The following is a 10,761-nucleotide window of genomic DNA, read 5'->3' as shown; positions in this document are numbered from 1 at the left end:
GAACAGCTGTGAATCAGTTGGTGTTTGACTGGCGTCTTTCCAGTCATGTGGCTCTGAATCAGGTGAGTGGCTGCACGGATTGTTTTTCACTTGACTGTCTTTCTATCAAATTTATGGGCAAAAGTTTAACTGTGAAGTCTGTTCTACTCAATTCATGAATAAGAAAAAAAAGTGTGTGTTTGCATGTGATATTGTAAACATGAACATTTTATTTAAAACATTTCAACTGGAAATATGTACGGTGTGGCCGTTGTAAATAAAAGCTGTAAATTATGAATGAAGTTGGTGTTGTACTCCGACAGAAGAAAGAGTTTTCTGCTTGTTGGATCAACTAGTTCCGTCTCAGTCATGTGTGTTACACTGCTAGTCAGTGAAGGGACAGTTAACGCACACAGAAAACAGTTGATAGGTCAAGGGTGTTGTCACCTTTCAAGACTTCTTCCATATCAAATCAAATAAAAGAAAAAACAAACTACATTATTAACCCACATGGAAAATCATTTGTATAATCACAGGCTTGTTATTAACACATACATATGTAAGGTACACCATAAAAAGAGACTAAAACTAGCTTAAACTAAGAATAAAATGAAATTCCTCCTGGGAACCAGCACAGTTCACCAGAACACACACACACAAACCCCTCTCTGGCCACTCACCGTGAGGGGCAGGGTCAGTCTCCATGCTGTCGTCCAACTCCTCCGACACCACCACAGTGGTGGAGATGCTGTTGACGGTCACATGGTCTGGCCCCATCTCAAAGAACACATGGGGGTTCCCCTCAGCCCCTTCATCGCCTCCCCCAACACCCACGCTCTCCCCTCTCCCGTCCCCCGACTGGGAGTGAGAGGAGGAGAAGGAGAAGGTGTGGGAGTGGGAGTGGGAGTGTGCTGAGGAAGGAGGGGCAGTGGAGTGGGACGGGGGGCTGGGGGTGGTGGCAGCGGTGGTGGAGGTCTGTGGGGTGGGGGAAGCCGAAGAGGCGCTGGTGGTGGGGTTGGGGTTGGGGGTGGCTGTGGCGGAAGCAGCGTTGTTGTTCTGGGTGCCACTGCCACCGCCGGAGGCGTTCTGGGTGGTGTTCATCCCTCTGGCGGGCTGGGGATGGGGTAGGTGAGGGTGTCCGTGCTGCAAACAGGAAACAACGCAAAAAATGTTAGGTTTTGCGATCTGACCAGAAACACCTTCCTTTCGTTTTAATCGCCCAATATGGCCCGCCGGAAGTGCCCTATTCAATCCCATTATGGCCCGCTTAACATGGTGCTCATTTACCTTGACTTTCGCATTAAGCAGTACATTTGTTACTTCCTTCCACTGCCGCCATTTTAAAGTTTGAACCAAGCCAATCTGTTGAGAAGTTTCTGAGCTATGAATTTTTTTTAAAGTTGTTGATTTTGGGGGGCGGGGCTGGGGTGGTGGGGGCAAAAATGGCTGAGAATGATTGATTAGGGATACCTTCAATCATGGGCAACTGTTATTATGAGGCAATGTTATTTGTAGCTGAGAATTTAGAGAAACAAAAAACGAGCACACCACAGATCTCTCAGTGAGAAGTCAGTTTTTTTATCTTTGATTTTCCTAAAAATTAAGCGATCTAAAAAAATCAACAACAGAGAAACATGCACACACACACACTGACCACAACCACGGAAGGACCATGGGACTGCTGGTATATCGGCAGGGACTGGGCGCGGAGCTGGCGGGGTGGGGGGCTGGCCAGCTCGTAGGCGATGTCGCTGACGTTGTGGTAGCCGTGGCTGAGGGCGTGCAGAGCCTCCGACACCTGGTCCACTAGCATCTGGCGGTTGCGCAGAGTCTGCCCACACATTATCATCACTATCATGACAGGCTGGGCAATTGTCCAGGAGAGTTTCCTCTGAAAATTGGCCAGGGTCCTGGGGCTGCCTTTGGCCCATGGTGGGGGGGCAGGGGCAACACACTGGGGGATCCCGGCCGAAAACAAAACTAGTGATTTTTAAGAGGTTTTGGGTTCTTCTCCTTAAAGCTAAAACAATCATTCACAGTTTCTTTTCTGACCCAAGGGTTGAAACAGACTGGATGAAAATAAAATGAACCTGACAATTTTTTTTTTCTTTGAAAATTTTTTCCCCCTCTGCTCTTCCGCTGAAAATAGCAGATCCGCTAAGAGTTCCCCAGCCTGCATTATTATTGTTGTCCAGCCGACTGCACAGGGACATTTCAGGACTGCCCAACTACACGAATGCCCAACCACATTAAACACAAAACTGTCACACACACACACACACACACAAATCATTTAGAAAAAACTTACAAAACACAGTTAATGACACATTACCTTAACCATCTAGCTCCTCAGGGCAAATAAGATTAGGCCGTGCTGAGGATATCAGCCCTTCCGCTTCATTTATCATCCCCCCGATTAAAAAAATATCGTAAAATAGAAAAAAACCCAACAAACAACAAAAAACAAAAAAAAACCAAAAAAACTACCCAAAAAACCCACAATACTTCAAAGGCAAACAATAAATACATAAGATGGCCTGGCCACATAGGCTTATTACACGACAGAATAAATAGCTAGTGTTCATCCCAGTGTTCACAATCTCACTACCAAATCACCACAACCCCCGACATACCACGCGGAGATGGCAATAATGATGTAACAATAATAATAATAATATCAATAATAAGTATGATAATAATAGCATCTAGTGATTACGAACAGTCTGGAGACAGACTTGTTAATCAATAACAATGAAAATACCTAACAATAATAAAATCTGGTGACTATGCACAGTCTGGAGACAAGACTGAATAAATAATAAAACAATAAATAGTGAAAGTGATGATGATGATCATGATGATAATTATAACAATAAGATATGCTAATCACAAACTGGAGACAGAGTAAACGAAATAACAACAACAACAGTATCTAGCAGTTACACACACTCCCACATACCATTCACAAACAAGCACACACACACACAAATAAATATGCACACACACACACACATCCAGCAGAAGTCAAAGAAGCACATCAGGTTTACACTCCCACATACCATCCACAAACAAGCACACACACACACACACAAATATGCATGCACACACGCACACATCCAACAGAATTCAAGAAGCACATCAAGTTTTTAGATGGAAGGTAGAGCAGAGGAGGTGTGTTTTGATAGACTTTTTAAAATTAACCAAGGGAATCCATGTCTGTTTACAAAGGTTGTGTTTATCTATCTAAATCATTTTGTCCATTGAGTCATGTCCTAAATGTCCTGTAATGGGTGGATCTTCTCAATAAACTGCTCACACATTCCGAAGAAAAACAGAGCATTTCACAACATTCGTAAAACATGTTGACTAAAAACCTGTAGCTGGAAAATGCAACAGGTGAAATTAGTCAATGGAATAAATGTCTTACTCTCAGTGTTAATCTGTTCCTTAGCTGATGCTATTCTGAATGCCAGTCCCTTTTATGTCATATAATGGAACAAAGCATATATATATATATTCATATATCATCATCTTTCCATTACTATAAAACCCTTTAACAATCTCAGGTGAAACTCCCCCCCTCCCCATCTCTTTATTCCATAATTTGATTTTGTGTTTGCCCACAAATTAAACAAAATCCCTCCAAAACTCTATGGCTACAGATTTAGCAAAAGAAAGAAAGAAAGAAAAAAAACAACAACAGCAACAACAAACACAAAAACGAAAAGCCAGAATGTGTCAGGCACCTCGTCATCCACAGCAGGATCCTGTTCGGCCAGGTGACACAGCTGGGAGATGAAGGGAGACAATGCACTGTGCAGTCGCTGGGCCTCTCGCAGTACGCTGGCCAACTCACTGGGGCTGCACACACACACACACACACGCACACACACACCTCTCACTTTTCATGATAACCATAAAGGATAAAGGACAATCCCCCCCCCCCCCCAACCACCCCCTCCCCCCCAAAAATCATGTTTAACTCTCTCCGGATGACAGAATGCGTGAGCATTCCTACATAAAATGTATTCGGTTTCGGACGACGAAACGGAATAGCATTTTCAAAAAATAAAAACCCATCAGGCGCTGTACACATGATTTTGTGATTAGCCAAGCAGAGTGCGCTATTCTGAGTCACTCCACAACCGAATGGTATGATTGGCCAGCCTGTCATGTGTGGCCCGTCTCTCACACACACTGACAAAGTCACTGACCGGTCATCTGCTCACGTGCCAGCTGTTAGCAAAGCGGATTCTTCTCAAAATGTTGTGGAACAAACAAGACAGCGATGGCAACGTTTTAGTGTTGCCAAAGTACTTGAAATGCTACAAACTAATGGGTCGGACATTGAAGAGGTGGATGATGAGGAAGAAGAAAGTGAATTAAGTGCAGAAAGCAAGCATGGGTATGGTGATTTGGGGTGAAAAATTGGCATTATTTTGTACATAATGGCAAAATTGTAAAAATAAGATGAGAAATTTGATTTTTTTTTTTTAAATGTAATAGCCCAACACATAATAAACCAGTTCTGAAAGTTTCATTTTCTTGCTCTGTATTTTGAATTTTTTGTAATTATTTTTCCAAATGGGCCAATTTTGGCTAAGTTTTTTTTTTCAAATTTTCTCCTGAGTCAGTCCTTTTCTGTCCTTTGTTTCATTCACTCCTTGTCTTTGCATGTAAATATGTTTTCAAACACGATACAAGACACAGACTGTACCAATCGTTCGAGTGATAATGGGTATTCATAATGCATTCTAACACCTTAGCACAGGATCAACACCTCACACTTGCAACAAATATAGTACTTATAAGAGATAACAAAAAAAATGGGTATTAATAATGCACTCTAAATCCTTAGCACAGGGTCCACATCTCAGACTATTAATAAGAATATTATTGGGTATTTATGAGCTCTGCCTTCTTGGTAAAGGGTCCACACCTCTCACTTTAATCATACTACTACTATTGTACTACTAATAATAATCATGTTGGGTATTTACAATGAGGACTAATTCCCAAGCACAGCGTTATCAACTCACACTTTTCATAATTATAACTGGGTAATTATAATGCGTTCTACCTCCATAGCACAGCGTCCTGACCTCACACTTTAAATAATCAATAATGATATCATGTATCTATAATGCGCTCTACTTCCTTGGGACAGGGGCACAGAGCACAAGCCATTAAAATCAATATGAGGAGAAAAAAAATGATTACAAAAATAAACAACTCTCTCTACAAGCAACACAAAAGTTTAATCAAAACTCATATCTGTGAACTCCAGGTGCAAGCCATACTTAAGATGAAAATACAGAACAACAAGTGAGCACAGGTGAGAAAACATTCATAAAAAGTTTTTCTTTCTCCTTGATTCCCCTTACCCCTCCCAATTTAAAGCCCTAAAACCACCAGATCCAAGCATCCATGCCCTGATTTCCATGTCCATATACACATACACAAGATACACAGTCATGTGCACACACATACACAAAATGTACACACAACACACTCGCACAACACACACAAATATGCAACACATACAAACAAACAACAAACACACACTTCATACACAAAATAAACATGTACACATTACACGCACAAACACAATAACATACACACAACACACTCACACTACATGCACAAACACACTCAAAAAACAAACATCCGCACACAACACACTCGAACAACACACACAAACATACACTTGCTTCACAGACAAAACAAACACACACTCATGATAACACACACACACACACACAGACACTGACTCACCTAGCAGAAGGCTGTGCAGAGGAAGGCTGTGAAGAAGCAGCAGGTGTGGTGGAGCTTTCAGCAGAGCCAGGGCTGGCTGAGGACGTGGAGGCAGTGGGCGGTTCATTGTCGGCTGAAGATTCCCGGCTTCCACCTGGGTCCACCGACTCCTCACCTGTCCGGTTTCTTGGGTTCTAAGTACAGCAGAATCTTCTCTCAAGAACCAACACTTTTTTTTTTTTTTTTTTTTTGTGTGCACCATCCTCACCTGCCTTTTTTCATTCATGATCATCAGTAACAAAAACAGGGCTGATGTACCACATTTATCTACACATACCTCACTATTTGAAAACCAGAAAACAGATCCACACACACATATGCTAACATGTTACTTCAATAATAACAGAACTGAATGAATAACCACTGCTACGGTGGAAGTACATTATCACCGCAAAACTGGGATGGGTACATGCATAAAACAGATACATTTGCCAATAATAAAGCAAAAAAAAAAAAAAAAAAAAAAAAAAAAAAAAAAAAAAAAAAAAAGAAAGAAAGAAAAACTCCATTACTACTTTATCATTACATTGTAACAGAGAGATTTCACTTTGTAGCTTTTATTCCAGTCAACCGCACTGGGACGTAACAGGATTGTCCAACTATTTAATATTTCAACAGAGCAAAACACAAAACAGTCATAAATAAACAACAACAACAACAACAAAAAAACACTAGCAAAACACAACAGCTCATGATTTTAACCATGAAGCTCCTTGAGCTGAACACAAAAGAGACGACAGTGTCAGTGTGCAGGTAGGGCATTGAGACACCTTTGGCTGAATCGGACACTACATCAGGGCGGGTTTTGCAGGCCCACTTTTGTGGGGGACCTTTTGTCGCTTGCTGAGGGAGAAGTAGGTCATATGACGTCATGGGCAGCCCACCACCGCTATAAGCTTTTCTGAGTTTGCACTGCCTTTGTTCGGACAACTTTTTGGCAGAGTTTAAAAATGGGTCAGTTTGAATACGTAAAGGCAGAGATGCGACAAAAACCATGACTCAAAGTAAACAAAGAAGACTAAATTAATAACAGGTGTAATCATATAAGCAAATAATGGGTGTAATCATATAACCTAATATATCTAGTAAACTTGCAAAAAATAAAAAAACTCTGAAAATTTTCAAAATCCTTTCATCAGTCAGCAATTTCCACAACGAAATTTAGCTTTTCTGTGACCTTGAGAAAAACTAAGAAAACGGGCAAAGTGCCTGCACACCTGGTTCTCACTAAAACAACCGGGAAATCACCATGAAAAATCAGATGAAAGTGGGTGTGCAAACCCTCCCTAATATCCACACAGGGCGGAAAGATCCCAACACCAAAGTTCACACCATAAACTCACGGACAGGGAAAAAGTAAACCATATACATAACTATGCATTACAGCAAAGCCTTGCACTAAATCCTCTCGAACAAGTTTCATACAGGTTTTCTTAATCAGGAATTTTTTTTATTTAGCTACTATGCTTCATTAGGACACTGACTAAAACAATGTTGTTTTTTTCTCAGTAAAGAGAGCCAAAATTCAAAACTTTCACAAACCAAGATATTTCTCTTTAAATTCGAAACTTTCACAATTTTTTTTTTAACACTTTACTAAAAGGCATGTCAACAAAAAATAAAGAAGCGTTTGATTCGTTTCTTTTTTATTCTGTCTGAGTGGCAGCACTGTGAAAACACACACAACACCAAGTGTGGAAATTTTTTAGGCGCCCTGCATGATAAATCCAAGTTCACTAAAAACCTATAATGAACCCAGACCCCACAAGAACCTTTGTCAGCAGCTGTGGTGAAGAAGCGTACAGGGATCAGTTCACATGCCTCAACACCTCCGTGAAACTGACACTGTATCAAGGCAACCCCCCCCCCCACCCCCCAAAAAAACAAAAACAAAACAAACCCTTTTACCTGCAGGCGAGCAAGGGCGTTTTCAGCCAGGGCAAAGTTGCGCCTGGCCTGGGCCAGCCTCTGGGCAGCTTCAGCCACGCTGTTGGCCATCCCCCGGGCTCCTCCCACACCTGCTCCCCCCCCGCCAGGCCCCTGGCCTGAAGTGGCCGTCCCGTCCGTGGTGGTGGGGGCTGCACCCCCGCTGGTGCTAGTGGCACCGCCAGACCCTGGGGCCCCATTCTCCGTGGGGGACAGGTTGATGTGGACGTTCACAGAGCCACCTGTCATCTGATCACATACAGAAATATGTACAATAATAATGTATACATGTACAAATGATAGCTGTGTCCAACTATGACCATCAGAACAGCAGAGGAGGCAACTGCTGTCCCAGACTATCTGGACTTCATTTTGATTATTGTGGACAGTGTCTCGCCCAATCAGCCATGTCCATCTATGACCATCAGAAGAGCAGAGGACAAAACTGCTGTACCTGACTATCTGGGCTACAATTTGATCATAGTGGAGAGTGTCTAGCCCAGGTTGCATCCCCACTCTCTTGGCCAAGAGGGGCTTTAGAACAGTCCTTGTTGGGATGATTATTCAAGCCAATTTTGCCCCCTAGTTTTAGAGTCATTGTTCTTCACAAAGGACTAAGCTGTAAATTACTTCCCATTGCAGGGGAAAAACCATTGATCACAGAGCTCTCACTCTGCTGTTGGCGTAATTGCAAGCCTATGCAAATATTTGATATAAGCAGATCGCTGACCTTATAATAAAGAATGCGCATTTATATAGCGCTTACCCTGCAGATCCAAGCATATTGATCAACATGTGTTGTATGAATAAGACACAGAAATACAATAAAAATGTTAAGATGCAAGTAGTTAACATTCAGACCATTAAACAACTTTGTTTAATCTTATCATCATCCCACATTGACGATTGAATTATTTGTGTGTGTGTGTGTGTGTGTTTTCTGTGCGCGTTCAGGTGTCAAACGGACACAAGTTACATTACTCACATCAGTTTACTTAAAATATTATCAAGAAACAACAACACACAGAAAGGAAAAGTTCAGACAAAGCAGAAACCCACAGAATGGCCACAGGCTGGTATATACCAGGGGTTGCTTGTGGGTGTTCTGCGTATGTATGTGTGTGTGTGTGTGTGTACGTGTGTGTGTGTGTTCTGTGCGCATTCAAGCGTCAAATGGACACAAGTTACAATGGTCACATCAGTTTACTGAAACCATTAAAAGACAAAACAACCCCCCCAATCCCCCACACCCCAAAAAACACACAAACCCCCCCCAAAACAGCAACACAAACGAACAGAATAGAAAAAGTTCAGACAGAAAGCAGAACCCCCACAGAAAAAAGGCACACAGACCGGTATATGCTGGGGGTTGCTCAGTATGTTGGGCGGGATGGTGAAGGAACCCACCACCACGCTCTGCACATTGGAGGGGAGGTGGTGGTGGTGGTGGTGGTGGTGGGGGTGCTGCTGCTCCTGAGCAGAGGGCTCGGCAGAGGCAGTGGAGGAGAGGGAGGAGGGAGGGGGGCGCTGCACCACATGAATCACCTTGCTGTGCACATCTGCAGAGGCAAAAAAAAAAAAAAAAAAAAAGACGTAGACCACATATCATCAACACTTTACGAGTCAACAAAGGTGTGGTGGTGTGTTTGTTGTTGTTTACTCTCCCTCCCCCCCCCTCCCCCCCACCCTCACCCCCCTCCCCAATCCCTATCTCACAGGAATATTGCAGCCTATTTGTGGAGTGACTGCCTAGAGGTAAAGCGTCCGCCTAGGAAGCAAGAGAATCTGAGTGCGCTAGTTCTAATCACAGCTCAGCCGCTGATATTTTCTCCCCCTCCATTAGACCATGAGTGGTGGTCTGGATGCTAGTCATTTGGATGAGATGATAAACCGAGGTCCCACATGCAGCATGCACTTAGCATATGTAAAAGAACCCACAGCAACAAATGGGTTGTCCCTGGCAAAATTCTGTAGAAAAATCCACTTCGATAGGAAAAACAACTAAAACTGCACACAGGAAAAAATACCAAAAAAATGGGTGGCGCTGTAGTGTAGCGCTGCGCTCTCCCTGGGGAGAGCAGCCCGAATTTCACACAGAGAAATCTGTTGTGATAAAAAGAAATACAAATACAAATTTCTTTTTGACTAGATTCATATGATGGTAAAGCTTTCAGGCCGTTAACGCACTTCACACAGGCAGAACTGAAAACCTGAATGAACGACGCTGACACCTACGTCATATGCATCAGACAGCTGGTTTCCTTGTGACTTCCGTCCCAACACAGACATGACTAGGTACCTAACTGTGAGTCATGACTATCTGTATTACAGCCTCCAGAAATGCAGAACATACACAAAATTATCAGTAACACCACAAAACATTTGCTCGCAGTTATAGCTCAAAATAACAACAAAACAACAACAACAACGTAAAGAACAAACGGAAAAAAAAAAAAAAAAAAAAAAAAAAGAAGAAGAAAAACACAATAACATGAAAAAAGCTTTGATTAAGCCTGCTGCACATCTGCAAACAAGACTCATCGCCATGCTGGTTTGCCGCTTCATTTCTTGGCCCTTCTGAATTTCTGGTTCGACAGAATGCTAGTGCATGTGCATCAAAGATGCTGTTGCGATCATCTGAAGAAAGCAACCACACATGATTGTTTTTTTTTCTGATGGCCACATATTTTTTCAAATTTTTGAAATGACACAACATTTTTGTTGGTTTTCCGGAAACAAATTCAGATGCTAGGCTTCTCTGCTGTCACATCCAAGGAGTTGACATACTGTCACTTATGAGCCACCTTATCAAAGGCACTTGGTTTGAGGAACACATAAAATGAAAACAAATTAAACAACTAAGCCTTGTGATAAACTAAACACACAAATATATACACTGTTCAAGTGTACATTATTCTTTATGAATAGCATTAACACCATCGCAACATCTTCCTCTCTTTAACATGTGCAAATCTGTGTTGGTAAATGTGAGAGTTGCGAGTGACAATGACACTGTGTGCGTGTATAAATATAAATTACAAT

The 10,761-nt window shown here is 42.2% G+C and overlaps 1 protein-coding gene across 4 annotated transcripts in view; it reads right to left on the bottom strand.

The window, feature by feature from the left end:
• The window catches only part of LOC143289980 (uncharacterized), a 41,763-nt gene that overhangs the window by 27,625 nt on the left and 3,377 nt on the right, over window positions 1-10,761 (bottom strand). For all 4 annotated transcript variants that reach the window (XM_076599267.1, XM_076599270.1, XM_076599269.1 and 1 more), the window contains exons 5-10: window positions 9,073-9,278; window positions 7,702-7,968; window positions 5,755-5,927; window positions 3,726-3,840; window positions 1,634-1,810; window positions 660-1,122 (exon numbers count right to left, since the gene is read on the bottom strand). In XM_076599267.1, coding sequence (XP_076455382.1) covers window positions 660-1,122; window positions 1,634-1,810; window positions 3,726-3,840; window positions 5,755-5,927; window positions 7,702-7,968; window positions 9,073-9,278 — 1,401 coding nt within the window. The remainder of the gene's footprint in view (window positions 1-659; window positions 1,123-1,633; window positions 1,811-3,725; window positions 3,841-5,754; window positions 5,928-7,701; window positions 7,969-9,072; window positions 9,279-10,761) is intronic.

This window comes from Babylonia areolata, chromosome 14 (assembly GCF_041734735.1).
Source record: "Babylonia areolata isolate BAREFJ2019XMU chromosome 14, ASM4173473v1, whole genome shotgun sequence".
NCBI lineage: Eukaryota > Metazoa > Mollusca > Gastropoda > Neogastropoda > Buccinidae > Babylonia > Babylonia areolata.
This window is presented reverse-complemented; position numbering and strand designations above follow the sequence as displayed.